The following is a 15,597-nucleotide window of genomic DNA, read 5'->3' on the forward strand; positions in this document are numbered from 1 at the left end:
GGAACGCCAAGCGCTACACGTGCTGCTGAAGTTAAAATAATCGTTATTTTCAGGTAAACTCAGAGAATCTACACAGGACAAGACTGGGAAGTGTAGAGAGTCACTGCTTATGCCAGATATCTCCAAGACTGAAAATTGTTTTCCTGGATTTTCACTTATAAAGAAGACTTTGACATGTGTTCTTTCTAACAAAGTTGAACTGAAGGAGAAACTTCCAAAACAAACATGAAGTGGCCCTACCCTGGCTTAGCTCACCAGGTTCCTACAGAGAAGCAACACAGGTCTTCTGCATCCCTAACAACCACGAGAGAAATGACAGACCAGCTAGTACAAACAGAGGCTATACTTGAACTCCCTTTTTTTTTTCTTAGAGCTAGAGTCACAAAATTCCAGTAGTTTAATTTCCAAAAAAAATGCCTAGTATTCAGTTGCTTCTCTTGCTATCTTAAGACACTGTCCAAAACTGTGTTAACTTTTTGTCTGGAGGCTTTATTCCTGATAGAAATAGAACAGCTAGCTGCTGAGTGATGAATTCCCTTAATATGCTGGAACAATAACACGATCATGAAGGCCACAGGTTTGTTTGGAGAGTTCAAAGTAAGTCTTTGATCTATTTTCATCCTGTAAACCGCTCTTGCGGAATCTCATCTAAATTTTGAAAAGTTCCTGTGTGTGCTCGCTGCACGGCCAATTGAGCGCTCTGACCGTGGAACAGTGCTTGTCACGTAGCGGAGCAGGTACCTGTCCTTCGCATGCAGAGAACACGAGTGAAGAGCCAGGGCCCTGCTAGGACAGCGGGATCAAGCCCTGCTCTCTGGTGGTCCCTTCCTCGTAGTGCCTACAGCAGTGCTGAAAATGCGCAGGTGGAGAGCATCAGCGGAACAAAGGAACAGGAGGAGCTTCAGGGAAATCTTGTGGTGACAACATTATTCTTATTGACTGCTTATATTAGAAAATACATCAACTCCCAAATCAAACCATAGAAATAAAGTAATCTTTCAAGCAATTATGCGTTATCACAATCCCGGCGTGGCAGTATACTCTCTCCTCAGTGTGCTGCATGTGATGTTGGTGACTTTCTCGCTACTTCTTTATTTCCCTGTGCTCAATTTTGCTTTCTGAAGCGAGTGCAGCTGGAAGTGAACTGCAGAAACCAAGCCCCCCCAGTCACTGTCATTAAGGCCAGTTTTCATCCAGGATTCAGTAGACAGATTCTGGGTAGCATGAGAAATTATACACAATGTGCTGTGTGAGTATTCTTTAAACTCTAGCTTAATACATTCTGGCTTTTCATCACTAAACCAACCTCTCCATTCTGACAATATAGATGGAACAATGCTTATCTGAATGCATACCTTAACACCCAGACAAAGACTACTATTGGAGGATAGAGCTTACCGCCCTTTGTATTTCTTCAACCATCGTACACAAACTTTGCTTGAAGACCCCAAAAGGGACTTCTTCCTTATACGTTAAGTTTGGAGAATGAGCAGGGAATGCACATTTGCACTTAAACTTCAGTTAAAAAAGGAAGAAAGAAGTCCCTTAACAATCAACTTAAGTGTTTCATTCTGAGTTAAATTAGAGGTCCTTCTTCATCACGCGTGAGAGTATTTTTCCTTCATGCTGCTACTTGGGATAAAGCTACGTCAGCCTGCTTTCCCCTGCTTGTTAAAGCTCCGAGATGAGTGTTCACTGAAACCGATGGCAGAAGTTACGTTCTTGACCAGCCTGTTGCTTTGACTTGCTGTCCCCCCCAGTACAGCCCGTAGTTACACACCCAACATTGGTCTAAACCCCGTTTCCCAAGATGCAAAACCAGTCGCATCTGTAAACCAGTGTCACCAACCCGAGTGTTGACAGCTTGTCTGAGAACCCAAGAATGTGTCCCTGGGCAAACGATGCAACACATCTCCCTTACGCCTCTGGCACACACTCGCGATGCTGCTGGCACAACGCAGGCACCTGCAAAGCTATCACACACAGAACGCCATCGCTCTCCTGCACGCCTCCCACCCTGCCTGCTCTCTCACAGACACCTTCTCCCTTTCTTTTCCTAACCTACCTACGGGGCAGAAGCCTCAACCTTGCAAAACAATGCCGGGGCGCCTGGTAGTTTTGCCCACAAGCGGAGTCAGAATGAGCAGAGCAGCTGCCCCTGCAGCCCTCTGGGACCACTTTCACCGCTTCTACCTGCCTTGGTAAAGACTTGAAGTTTGACTCAGCTCTAAGACTTTGTTCTCATGGCCAGTGTAGCAACAACACACAGAACTTCAGGAGCCGTTCCTGAACCATCTGTTTCTTAACTATTTAATCTTTGAAAGAATTCTACAAATAATATTGATCTAAACCTCGCATTGCGATAGTTTAGAAAGGAAGGAAAAACTTGGAAAAGGATGCACTTTACTAGGACATATCATCTGTCCATCCTTACGTCTCTCACGCATACCAGTAGATTGAGGGCAGGCCAAGAAGGGTACTTCTCCTCTGCCGGTATGTAAATGGCAACTCCCGTGCACATACACTAACATCACCCGCTTTTACACAGATCAACTTATTAACTGTGGTTTCATTAGAGATGAGCTTGCTCCACATTCACCCTGTGCTGCCTTTCTACACGTGGAGCTCTTGCTGGGTGATTCCTGGTTCTGGATCACCAAGAGATCAGAAAGGCAAATGCCACATTAATTAATGCAAAGAAACGGACCCAAAGAATGTGAAAACCATGTATTTAGAATGCAGAAGACATTAGGGATTCGGTCCCTCCTGACACACATGTGTTAAACCCCGCTCAGAAAATTACAGGAAGTACTACAGGAGTTGTAAGAAGTCTTAACTTTAAAATAAAGACATGTATTTTGATAAATAGAAAAATAATGCCTCGAGGCATACTGAGACAGCTAGTAATGTGGTGAAAGGAAACTTAAAATTTTCTTATGGATAAATTCCTACAAAATTGCATCTTATAATTTGTTACCCTTTCCCGCAAAGCACATTAACTTGTCAAGGGGAAAAAAAAATTAAAAGGGAGGCTGGACTGGGGAAGATTATGGTTCTGCTCCGAAATGTGTCTCCTGTGTTCCTTTTCAAGGCACTAGATTGCATTTGTCCTGTGAAACGTGTAAAGTAACCTGCTCGTGATGGCTCGCTGGGCCATGCCTCTGTTCTTGTGTACCACAAACACCTTGTTTGAAAGACCTGGTGCTCATTAAAGAGAATGCTTTCCACATTGTTCATAAGAAATTATAGGGCATATATTCGTCCCAGCCTTGCACAATATTTTTCAACAATTGAGAAATTTTGATGAAATGATAACCCACTCCTCGGCCGCTACTCCCAATTGTTAGTTTAGGTTTAGCTTTGTGGGACTAATCTGTTCTCTGGCAGCGGCCCCGCTCGGCGGGGCAGGCTCGGCGCCCGCCGCCTCACCGCCCGCATCCCGACCCTCGCCGTGCGCGCCGTCAGAGCGCCGTGCCCAGAGACCCCCGGGCCGTGCTACCACCGCAAGCACGTATCATCGTCCACTTCTCCTCCCGTGAATGCCACGCATCTTCGGCTCCTCCTGCGCTCCTCAGCAGCTCGCACGCCGCAGCAGGCCGGTGCTCCGTCTCTCCTCGACTGCCCTTTGCAGCGACACCCGCGTTTGCCGCCTGCCCGTTACCTTCCCGGCTACGTCAAATCCCGGTACGGAACCGCGGGAGCCCGATGCTGCAGCGCCCGCCGATGGCGTCCCTGCGGCGGGTGAGCGCCGCGCCCGCGCCCGCGGAGCGCCCGAGGGCCCGCCGGGGACCCGCCGCACCGCCCGCGGCACAGGGGCGATTTCTCGGGCGCGGCCCGCGCGGGGCGGGGGCGGGCTGCGCGCAGGGCGCCGCCGCGCGGCCGCGCGGCCGCGGGAGGGCAGCGCCGCCGGCTCCGCGGCCGCGGGGAGCGAGGAGCGAGGGCGCCGCCGCTGTGGCCGCCGCCGTGGCCGCCGCCGCCCGCGCAGCAGCGAGGGGGCGCGCCGGGGACCCCCTTCGGGAACCCCCCTCCCCGGGACTCCCCTGGACCCCCCTGGACCCCCCTCCCCCGCCGCTGCTGCCCCGCCCGGCGCCGCCAGCCCCGCCTCGGCGCTGCGGACGGCGCTGCGGGCGGCGGGACCAGCAGGGGGCGCCGCCGCCGCCGCCCCGGGGAACGGGCGCAGCCGCTCGCGCCACCGCCGGGGAGGGCCCGGGGGTGGGGTCTGGGCGGGGCGTCCCCGCCGGGCTCCGCCCTTTCGCCCCGCCCCGCGGGCAGGAAGCAGACGGGCGGGCCCCGGCCGTCACGTGAGAGGGATGCGGAAGCTCTCCACAGGAAGGGGAGGGGGGCTGCTTCCGGCGTCGGCCGGGGCTGGGGCGCGGAGGCGGTGCCGGGCGCACCGAGCGCTGAGGCTGGGTCGCGTCGCGTCCCGTCCCGCTATGCGAGAGACTTCGCGGCCCGCAGGTGAGGCCCTGCCGCTGGAGGCCCGCGGGGGCCCGCGCTCCCGCCGGGCCCGCTCCCGGGCGGCGTGGCGCGGCGCGGGAGGCCTGCCCGCTCCCCGCCGCGTCCGAGGCCCCCGCGCCGCTTTCCGGCCGGGGCGGCTCTTCGCGGCGGCCCAAGGAGCTGCGGGGGGCGGTCGGGAGGTGGGCGCGGCGCCCGGCCCGCTCCTGACGCTGCTCCGGGCGGAGCCGATCGGCGGGTCTGCTCGGCCACGGCGGGTGGCGGCACCGGGGCCTGGCCGGGCCCGCCGCCGTGGTCGGTAGCGCCTTCCGGGCAGGGCCCGCCGGCGGCCGTGGCAGCTGGTGGCGGCAGCGCTCTGAGGGAAGAAGGGAATTTCTTCAGAAGCTCTGCGTTCGGATATCGGAAGTAACTGCCGGCTAGTGCTTCTGAAAGTAATTGTATGTTTAATTAAATAATCTATGCCTGGTACGTTTCACTCGGTCTTCTACCGGGGGGACTATTTTTTTGTATTAATTAAAATAGAAGGACTTTGTTCGTTATTAGTTGGGATACGGAAAATGCAGAAACGGAGTGGACTGTAAAAAGAGGAAGTAAAACCTCTTTGATAAAAAGCCAAATTTCTCTTGATGTGTTTGGCTTTACTAATAGAAAACGTTTTACTTACATTTAATTGGCTTTGTTTTTCATCAGAACTGAAAATATATCAAGCCCTGCTCCCACCCGGAATTGTTTCTGTGGTGGCTGAGTCCCTGCTGAAAGGTGGCAAGCAGTAGTTATATAAGGTCTGTAGATGTGTTTCTTTACATTTCAGCTGAACGTATCCTGAAGGCTTATCGTTTTTTGTAGGAAAGTATTGAAAAACAGTCTGAAATCTGAGAATGTTCTGAAAGCAGGTAAAGAACTGCATCTGCATAAAAAAATAATCTGATTGTTTAAAAGAAGTATATACTTTATAACGTACACCAGCTGTAACATAACTGTTTAAAATACTTAAATAATGTTGCCAAGTTGTTTTAAGTAAAATGGAAAGAAAAAGTAATGACTGAACTGGCAGGCATAGTATTCTCTTACTCTCTGGAAAAACCGCCGTTGCTGATTTGGTTTCCTGAAGCGGACTGGTTGTATGGGTACAAAGCACGACTGATGCTTTGAGAAAAAAAACTGAGGAGCACTGAAGACAGTAAACTTAAAGGTGGTCTCCTGCTGTTATGTAGGTGCTAACTTGGAAAAGATCAGCTGAACTGCAAGCTTTTCAGAGATTCCTTTTCCAAGGAAGTAATTTTAAATTCTGCTGTTTCTAATATTCCATTGGATTTATTACATTAAGAACCATTCAGACTACTGAACAGTTTATATTGACAATCATACGGATTGTTCCTGGACCAGCTAAAAGTGGTTATATGACAGCTAGGTTATAAATGTAGTAGTATTCAATCCAAATTCCACCTTGATACCTGAGGTATGACAGTTTGTGGTAATTCACTTGGGGTGAGTCGATTACTGTCCCTAGACTTTTTATTTCACTTTAAAGGTGGGGAAACTGAGCTATTTTCTGTTTTGCACCTTCACATGAAAATTTCCATATACTTTTGGGACTACATCTCAAGAAGCTTGTTCAAGGATATGCACAATCATTTTTAGCTTGTCAGATACTCAAAGCAAGCTGTGAGGGCTGAAGGTGAGGACTCTCTGGAGAGTAACGCTTTGTGATATAAAGGGCTTTCCTCTTTCTTAACACTGTTGGTCAAAGCACTTGAAAGTGGTGTGCTAGATTTGCAAGTGTTAGGCTGTCTCCTCAGTTGATACGCCTTGGATACTGTCTCAGCAGAATGTAACTGCTCACCCATGGTTTATGGGCGGCAGTATTTGCAGGAAAACTACCTTGTGCCACCAAGTGTGGGGGTTTTTGTTTTTTTTTTTAATTGAAATTATGACTGATTCTCATCTTAAATCTGAGGGTCCCAAGGTAGTTGGTAAACACCTCTTAGGTTAAACAATTGTTTCAGCCAGTGAAACAGTAACAATTTATCATAGAATCATAGGAAGTCCTGAGCTGGAAGGGACCCACAAGCGTCATTGGGTCCAACTCCTGTCCCTGCACAGGACAACCCCAAATTCACACCGTGTCTCTGAGGGCGGTGTCCAAGTGCTTCTTGAATATCGCCGGGCTGGTGTGTGATGCCTCCCTGGGGAGCCCGTTCCAGGGCTCCACCACCCTCTGGGGGAAGAACCTTCTCCTAATATCAAGCCTAACCCTCCCCTGGCACATGTTCCCGCATTATGAAAATGTGAAAGTGCATGTGACTGTATACAGCAAGTTATGGTGCTCAACTACAACATTTTTAGTTATTTGACTGTCCTCCAGTGGGAGCTTTCTTTAGTCCTTCCAGTCCTTCCCACTACCCAGCACTGGAAATCAGTGTATGATTTGAAGAAAGAAGGAAACTGTGGTCAGAAAGGGTACCTTTTTTCTTTTGACTATGTTGCTGTCATTATTTATGGTTACGAAGATTGTTCTTCCCAGTCTGTTTTCCTCAGAGACCTTCGTAAGAGAGTCGGATTGATACCATGCTTCTAGTGAAAAGCTAAAAGGAAATCTAAAAGCATAATATTCGCAGTTCTGCAGAAGATGCCGGTTTCAATGTTTGCAAGGAGTTTGGGCCTGTGAAAGTCCTGATGGCTTTCTGACTCCTGTGCTCTGTTCTCTGTGGAAACCCTAGTCACCTTTATGTAAGATGACAGGGATCACCTATGCTCCATATGTTTGTCATCCTTTTTTAGCGTTGAAACTTTGGAGATGGAACAGTGATTTTTTGGGGGTGTGGGGGAGAGTTGTCAAGAATATGAGTTGGAAAACAGATCAAAACGGTAAGGGAGGGATTATGTAACCATGAGCTGTTGATTAAACATTGAGTGATTTACATAATCACTCCTGTGTAGTCTGCATTTTGTAAGCAAACACTGCTGCTTTTTCTGCACTTAGCAGTCATACGTTTGGGCCGATGTGCCAGCGTTTTAACACAGTGCACCAAATGAACGGTTTTCTGTCGATGGTTACATAACTGTATGGAAAGTACTATGGTTATTGTATAGGCTCTCTCTAGTAGGGACTCATAATCATCTTTTCTTGATGCCATATTTGCATAGAAGTACTTTAATTTCAGAGTCCTCCAACTGTTTGAAATGCAGGTTCTATTTTTGCACCTTATTAACAAAGTGCTTTAAATTCTGTATGTATATGCTATCTGCTAACTTACTAAGTGTTCTCTCTGAGGTGTGCACCGCCATCTGCTAAAACTTTGACACTTTCCCACTTCTGAGAAACAACTTGACAGAGGAACATTGCTACTCCAGGACTCCTCTGGAATTCCATTGTATTTAATTTACACATTATCAAATGGAAAAATTGCTCGAGTTTAACTTAGGTAGTTAATGTTGGTCTTTTGTAGCTGCATTTAAATTTCCATCGTTATTTCTACTGATAATAACAGGCAAATTTATCTCAAATTCAATTTAAAATTTAAAGTAGGCATTTAAAAAAATTTTATTCCTGCTTAAAAGACTTAACTTTGTAATAAGACATCTGGATCATGTGGGAATACAAACATTAAAATCTGTAAGCTCTTAGCTCAGCTTCTAGCATGAATTGTTGCATCATTACAAATATATAAGGTACATGCAGAAAAAGTTCTGTACAGCAGAGGTATGACTTTCCTGATTAACATTTTTAATTCTGTAAGGTTTTTTTGAAGTAAGGAATGTTGCATTAACATCTGAAAAAGCTCAGAATTAAAAGATTAGGTTATAGCCCCACAGCTGTACAAGATGTTGCTATTCCACCTTTCAGTTAATAAAATGATGGAAATATCACTAGAAGCGTTATAAGCCTCATTCTCACTAGGGTTCTATATGCGCTGCCTTTGTCACTGTATGAATCAATATGTTAGCTTTTGAAAACTTCATTTAAAGTGGAATATTCCGTAAGAGTACAGTCAGTCTTCATTAGGGGATTGATGAGATGATTTTGTTGGCCGTTGAAATGCAGAATCTTTCATATGCTGTTATAAACTCTGGGACATCCTGGAGTTAGAACTACTGCTATAATTTCATCAAATAACTGTTTTTGTTATCCTAAATGCATGCTTGAAATGCTTAATCTGTCTTACCTGGGTGGCATGCTGCTAGTAGCTCCCACTATAGTTGATGAGTCTTCCTAGACAGAAGAAAAAGCAAAATGTGCTGGCCTTGCAATTTGTGGCCTCAGTACAACTTTTCAGAAAAGAGAGAAGTGAGGTCGGGTAGGAGAACTAGAAGTACAGCAGTGACATAGGATCCAGAGAATGTTGGGCTGAGTTCTGAATGAGTCTGCTTAAGTGTTTTTTGTTAAAGAAAAAAGAAAGTGTAGAAGGAAATGAAAAGATCAATACTTTACTAAGCAGAATTTCTGATTATTTTTTTTCTTGCAGTGCAACACTAAATTTGTAATGAAATGGAGTCTGGGTCAAGCTCTTTTCGAGTGGAATTTCCAGATTTTTCTAGCACCATTTTGCAGAAGTTAAACCAGCAGCGCCAGCAAGGACAATTATGTGATGTGTCCATTGTAGTTCAGGGCCATCTCTTCAGAGCCCATAAAGCTGTTCTTGCAGCTAGTTCACCTTACTTCTGCGATCAGGTTCTCCTAAAAAACAGCAGGCGAATAGTCCTGCCTGATGTGATGAATCCCAGAGTATTTGAAAACATTCTTCTGTCTACCTATACGGGTCGGCTGGTAATGCCTGCTCCAGAAATTGTTAGTTATTTGACAGCAGCAAGTTTCCTTCAGATGTGGCATGTAGTGGATAAATGCACTGAAGTGTTAGAGGGGAATCCAACCGTTCTGTGCCAGAAGATGAACCATGGCAGTGATCATCAGTCCCCGAGCAGCAGTAGTTACAATGGCCTTGTTGAAACCTTTGAACTTGGCTCTGGAGGACAGACGGAATTCCACAAAGTTCAGGAACTAAGGGATGGTGAAAATGAGGAAGAGAGCTCTAAAGATGAACTGTCATGTCAACTGACAGAACATGAGTACCTTCCCAGTAATTCTTCAACAGAACATGACAGACTTAGCACTGGAATGACAAGTCAGGATGGTGAAGAAGGAACTAGTGACAGTGCAGAGTATCAGTATACCAGACCTATGTATAGCAAGCCCAGCATCATGTCTCACAAGCGGTGGATCCATGTGAAACCAGAAAGATTTGAACAAGACTGTGAAGGTGTTGATAATCCTTACGATGAACACCAAGTTTCTGAATCCATGAATACCATTCAGGCAGATCACTCAATCCAGTCTTCAGGTGTTGAAGACTTCCATATAGGTGACAAAAAGATGGAAGCGGAATTTGATGAACAAGCAGATGAAAGTAATTATGATGAACAAGTTGACTTCTACGGCTCTTCTATGGAAGAATTTTCTGGTGAAAGGGCAGATGGAAATTTAAGTGCTCACAGACAGGATCTTATGATAGCAGCAGGCTACGGTGAAAGCATTGAAATGGCTACGGGAATTAAAGAAGAAACGTCCCTCACTGGGTTCTCGCATGCTGATAAGCTGTATCCTTGTCAGTGTGGTAAAAGCTTTACACACAAAAGTCAGAGAGATCGGCATATGAGTATGCACCTTGGTCTTCGACCTTATGGCTGTGGTGTCTGTGGTAAGAAATTCAAAATGAAACACCATCTTGTAGGCCATATGAAAATTCATACAGGCATAAAACCATATGAGTGTAACATCTGTGGGAAAAGATTTATGTGGCGGGACAGTTTTCATCGGCATGTGACCTCTTGTACCAAGTCATATCAAGCTTCTAAAGCTGAGCAGAGTACTTCTGAGATGAACTAAGACATTAGTCATTACATTTGTTTAGTAGAGTAAGCAAAATAAACTAATTATGCAAATAATGTCTGGTACTTGCTATTGTAAATTCTAAAAAAAAAAAAAAACAAGTTTCAATTATTATGCTGGTATAAGCAGACCAAACTTCTATTTATTTTCCACAGTATTGCTCTAGGTGTTCGATGTGCGAAGTGCAAATGGTTAATCTGAAAGGCGCTTGCAAAATGAGGTCTGTAAGGTCTTTTTGACATCGATTGTAATCACAGCAGTACTTAACAAGCCCTGTTGTTTTTCTAAGTCTTCTAAATTCACACTAAAACCCAGCTCTAAATTGACTCAAATCCTGCAAATACTTGCACGAAGGAGGACTTTAAGTAGCCCTACTTAATGAAAAAGAGAGCTAGGATGATCCAGCCAGGTTACATGATTCACATTTTAATGAAAAAAATTAGAATTCCACCTCAAACTGGAGACTGCTGACATACTTAACAAGCATCATTAGATTGTCTATGTCATTAAATAGCCTTTGCTGTATTGCTTAATGAAAGGCTGTGTTAAAGATAGTTTAGATTTCTTTTATGTCTTCCATTTTTTTTTATCCAAATGTTGTCTAATTCTGTGCTGATTTCTCTTTAGAGTCTGTAAAGCACTTAAATATGGTTGAGCACTGTATAAACTTCAATCTGTATTAAGCCTAATTTGTCTTTGCTCCTCTAGGTTCTAATGCTGTATGATTCTTGGCTTGACTTGATTTTGATTGCTATATCGTGAGAGCTTGCGGGAGTATGTGTAATAAGTATGTCTTGTCAAAAAAAAAAAGGTGTAACATTTGGAACTTAACCAAAAAACAATCAAACATTTAAACTGTAGTTTTCTGCTCAGATTTTTGTGGCTTACTACAGTAGCAAGTACCAAACTGTGGATTTATGAATTGACTTATTGGTACAAGAACATCTTTGAGAACTTCTATCTAGTTTTAGGAACCTGCTTTAGGAAAATGATTTAGTCATTGATAGGTATTTATACTTTTTAATTCTTTGCTCTTTGGATAGTAAGAACTATAATATAGATTCTTGGTACTGAACTACTGTGACTGGTTTCGCATGATCACAAGCAGCCAGAGCTGTTTACCTCTTCAAATGAAGTTGCTTGTGTTAAAAAAAAAAAAAAGTAGGAAGTATGGTCTTTGGATCTATTAATGGTACTGCAGAACATGGTACCATGCTCATGTCCGAAGTCTGGATTTTCGCTGGGAAAGTGGCACTTCTGCTTCATTAGGATGAGGATCTATATGCTGGGCTCTCATTCTTGGAGACAGATGGAGGAGCGTTTGTAGTTCTGAGGGATGCTGCCAGCTCTGCAGGTAGAGTGAATGCATGAGTTGTAAAGGTGGCAAAAGGATTTTGGGGTTGAATGCTTAATGCAGTCCTATGCAAAAGCAATTAACCCATCTTTGTAGTTTACTGAAACATATAAAAAGAAAAGAGCCTTTAAAGCATATGTAGACTATAATAGAAAGAGGTGATGTCCAAGTATAGTGCTGGTAACGGGGTCGGGGGGGGAGTTAACCAGCATCAAAGGCCAAAGCCTGTCTGGCCCCAATTTATGTATTAGATTGGGTTGGACGAGATGATCTCCAGAGGTCCCTTCCAACCCCTGCCATTCTGTGATTCTGTGATACTGCAATATGCAGGATAACGTACTTAAACAGATGACCCTGTATGGTGAAGCAAAACCACACAAAGATAATTACTATTTAGATGCTTTTTTTGAACTCCCAGTTACAAATTGTCTTAAGATAGAACCGAACTGTGTCCTGAACATGAATGTCTGGTACAAGCTGGGGGTATACTACTCAGTGGGCTGTAATTACTGTAACTTATTTTCTGGCATTCTACTTACAAACTTTAATTTTTTTAAGAGGCTCTTAATTCTTAATCTTCTAATGCTTCAGATATTTTTCATATGGAATTTTGTTAAAACGGATATTCCCAAATAAGATGAACCCATTGCTGGCAATGGGCATGAATGGTCAGCACCACAGAGTTCCTATTCTTAGCACTTAATTGAACTCTACAGTATACCATGGTGGCCATATATAACCCTTGTAATCAAGGTAACTAAACAGGGATTTGCTCACTAACACTGTAACCTGCTTAATGTATAGAAGCACTTTGTATTTAAAAAAAAATCATAAAACTTTGTAAGTATGTTTTTTAAACTTAGAAATTATATTCCCTTTATCGTTTGTTTCCACACTGCTAACACTGTCTTTTTTAATATTAAAAAAAAATTATAATGCTTGCCTGTTTACATGAGTGTAGAGGAAAGGTTTCTTGCACTCAGTGGCCCTATTTTTTCCATTCTCCAAGGCCTTATTACATACAGGGTGTCATTTCTGCAAGTACCATCATCACATTTGGGGGAAGGTATTCTCATACTCATTTCAAGAATGATCTTGTATATTACATTAGTGCTCAACCCCTTTCAAGTCATCACTTCAGTGTTGCATAAAAAGGTTAAGGGTGCCTCTTCCCATGTAACCATAGAAAAGGCTGGTCAGAAACGCCAGGCTGAAAACCATGGTCAAGCAAAAAATTATTTCTGTTAAACCCAGGCCATCCTACAGAGCTGCCAGCAAAACTGTTTCTTTTACCAGCTTGGAATGACTTTTATACGGGACGTTTCGAAGTTAAACATTACTCCTATCTGCAGTTAAGTTACTTTGAAATAAAGCTTTAAAATGTACTGCGAGAGACACTTTAAAGGTTTTATAACAGGTCCAGTAGATCATATTATAGAACCATGTCCTTTTTTAATGACTTAGCATGAATAGTAACTTTTTAATATTTGCTTATTACTGTTTTGCCCCATATTTTGACATTGTCTTGAAAGTCCAACAAATGTTGCTTCTCTGATTTTGTAGCATTTGGCTTTCTGATTTTAATTTACATGAAAACAAATGATTTTGGGAAAATACTGATGTGATTGTTATGAGATCTAGTTGAGAGGATTGGTGATTTAAGGGAAGCTCGAGATACATGTCTAAAATCCTTACTTTTGCTTAACACAGGCAAAACAGTTGACTTGTGGTGTTTTTCCTGAATTTAATTTATTGCCCTTTGACAAAATTCTAATCACTCATTCAGGTATTGAAGAGGAAAAAAAGGTTACAAAAAATTACTTAAACACTTAAGGAGACATTTTTCCTCCCCTTCCTCAGGCTCAACTTAAGTCTAATGCCTCTCCTCCTGCTTTTGTAGTCTGTTTCCCTTGTTCTCATCGAGAGTTGCGCTCGGTCCGTGCCAGTTCTTGTAGCGAGGTGACAGATCACGCAGGAGGTTGGGCTTATATGCATACTGGCTTGTCTGATGCGCTTCACATCTTATGGGCGTCCTCTGCTGCTCTGGGCAGGTCGGTGTCACTGTTCATGGTGACACCAGGCCATAGTCCCCTCAGGGATGTGCCAGTTCCAGCTTGGGTCTCCTGTGGGTCGTGGTTACTTCAGAGGAGTACCTGCTCTGGCATGGCTTACCTAGGGTCCAAAGTCCCTCAGAAGTTAACCTCCTCAGGCATGGAGCGTGCCCCCTTCTGTGAGCACGTGTGCCCCTATCCATGTCCTCAGAGTCTTCTCCATGTGTTTCCCCAAGAGCAGGTCTTCAGTATCTCCACGTGTTTCTTCCCCAGGAGTATCTCCTTATCTGTCTCCCTGCACCTCTTGCTAGCAGCTGCCACTTTCTTAAATATGTTTAAGGAGAGGCACTGCATGCACCTCTGGTTGAAGTTTTGGCATGCAAGGGGTTGTTTACATCAGTTTCAGTGCAGGCTAGAACCTGTTCTGACTAGCACAGGGCAGTGTGCAGCCTCTTGCCACATACCGCCCTGCAGTTTATGGCCAATACAGTTGTACAGAGTAAACCAAGATGTGCAGATGTAGCTGCTTAATCTTTGCTAATGGAGTGGTCTTGTTCAAGATACAGGAAATTATTTGTTTGTGGGGACGAGGGAAGCAATCCATATATATATATATATAAAAAAAACATGAATGCATATGTATATGATAAATTTCATTAATCTTCCCTTATGCTTCATCACCTTTAATGATACAGCTTAGAAACATTTTTGCATTTTCATATTGCTTGCTGTTGGCTGTAGTAAAGTGAATGTCTTCTGAAAACCAGAATCGTCGTACACACAGGAGGCTTTCAGAATTTCCTGCTACTGCAAAGCCATTCATTGACCTATCAGTGGTAAGAACATGTAATGATACTACAGCTAAGTTCCTTTTCATTCCATTTTGTAACTAAGATGTTAATTACCGTGGAATCTGTGTAACTGCCATTCTGAAAAGTTCAACTATTAGCAGGGTTAAGATCTCTGCTTAGGTGTATATCTGATCCTTTTGAGGGAGGAGGTTCCTATTTCACACACCACTGTTGGGTTTGTTTGTTTTGTTTTGTCTTTTAAACATGACCTTGTTTGTTGTATGGGTGAGCAGGTAGTCTCTAGAAGGTACTGTGAGTAGAATTTTTGGTTGTAGTTTTTTTTCATCTGAGGTGTTTCTGGGGTTGAGAAACTTTGCCCCGTACCAAAAGCAAGGCGGATGATCAGAGGCTGATGTATTGGGTTTCTTGGTGTAAAAAGAACACGTGATGATGTCCCTGTATATTTGAGCCTGAAAGAATGGAGGCACATCAGGTCTTGTAATCTCAGCACTTCTGTGTTGGTGCCGGAAAGGTGACCTGTCTCTGAATTATGAGAGCCTACAGCAGTATATTGAGTGTTTTAAAAGAATTAGAACCTTTCTCAAAACAACAAAGGAAGTTGTTTCTTTGGTATTTAAATGCTTCATTGGATAGCTAGGCTTCTTTAGCTATAAGCTGTAAACTGCCAGTGCCCTAGGGGAAGATGCTGGAAAACAAAATGGTATATTTTTAATGTGATTAAATTGTAAGTTCCGATTTTTGCTTGAAGCCTGTGTCTGTTGATTGCTGCTCCTTTTTTTTTTTTTTAATTATTCATGGGATTCCATATTTCTTCCAGAAATGTAACTGTTTATGCAAGTCAAGTGAATCTTCCTTAATGAGCTATAAGTTTTTATTCTAAACAAGTCATTTATAATAGTAAATTTGCATATCTTGATATTTTGTGAGATGTTATGCCTGTATCGCAGAGGTTGGATAGTTTTGTCTAAATATTGCTGTCCTAATTGTACAGCATGGTTTTAATTTAATGTTACTGTTCAATATTTTCTTCTTATAGAA

The 15,597-nt window shown here is 43.8% G+C and overlaps 1 protein-coding gene across 4 annotated transcripts; it reads left to right on the forward strand.

Annotated features, from left to right (window-relative positions):
* The first annotated feature begins 2,718 nt into the window (after positions 1–2,718).
* Positions 2,719–15,306, forward strand: ZBTB43 (zinc finger and BTB domain containing 43). 4 transcript variants are annotated; one of them, XM_075111994.1, is made up of 3 exons: positions 4,267–4,458; positions 5,302–5,348; positions 8,922–15,306. In XM_075111994.1, the coding sequence occupies exon 3, from the start codon at positions 8,945–8,947 to the stop codon at positions 10,337–10,339; it is 1,395 nt and encodes a 464-aa protein (XP_074968095.1). In that variant the 5' UTR covers positions 4,267–4,458; positions 5,302–5,348; positions 8,922–8,944; the 3' UTR covers positions 10,340–15,306. The 4 variants fall into 4 exon arrangements, with proteins under 4 accessions (XP_074968097.1, XP_074968095.1, XP_074968094.1 ...); XM_075111996.1 differs by lacking the exons at positions 4,267–4,458; positions 5,302–5,348 and adding an exon at positions 2,719–3,684; XM_075111993.1 differs by lacking the exon at positions 5,302–5,348 and having other exon boundaries at positions 4,302–4,458.
* Positions 15,307–15,597: the final 291 nt, after the last annotated feature.

Source organism: Phalacrocorax aristotelis, chromosome 17 (genome assembly GCF_949628215.1).
Source record: "Phalacrocorax aristotelis chromosome 17, bGulAri2.1, whole genome shotgun sequence".
Classification (NCBI taxonomy): domain Eukaryota; kingdom Metazoa; phylum Chordata; class Aves; order Suliformes; family Phalacrocoracidae; genus Phalacrocorax; species Phalacrocorax aristotelis.

Coding starts and splice junctions, on each gene's coding strand:
- ZBTB43 (XM_075111996.1), top strand. CDS start 8,945: ATGGAGTCTGGGTCAAGCTCTTTTCGAGTGGAATTTCCAGATTTTTCT.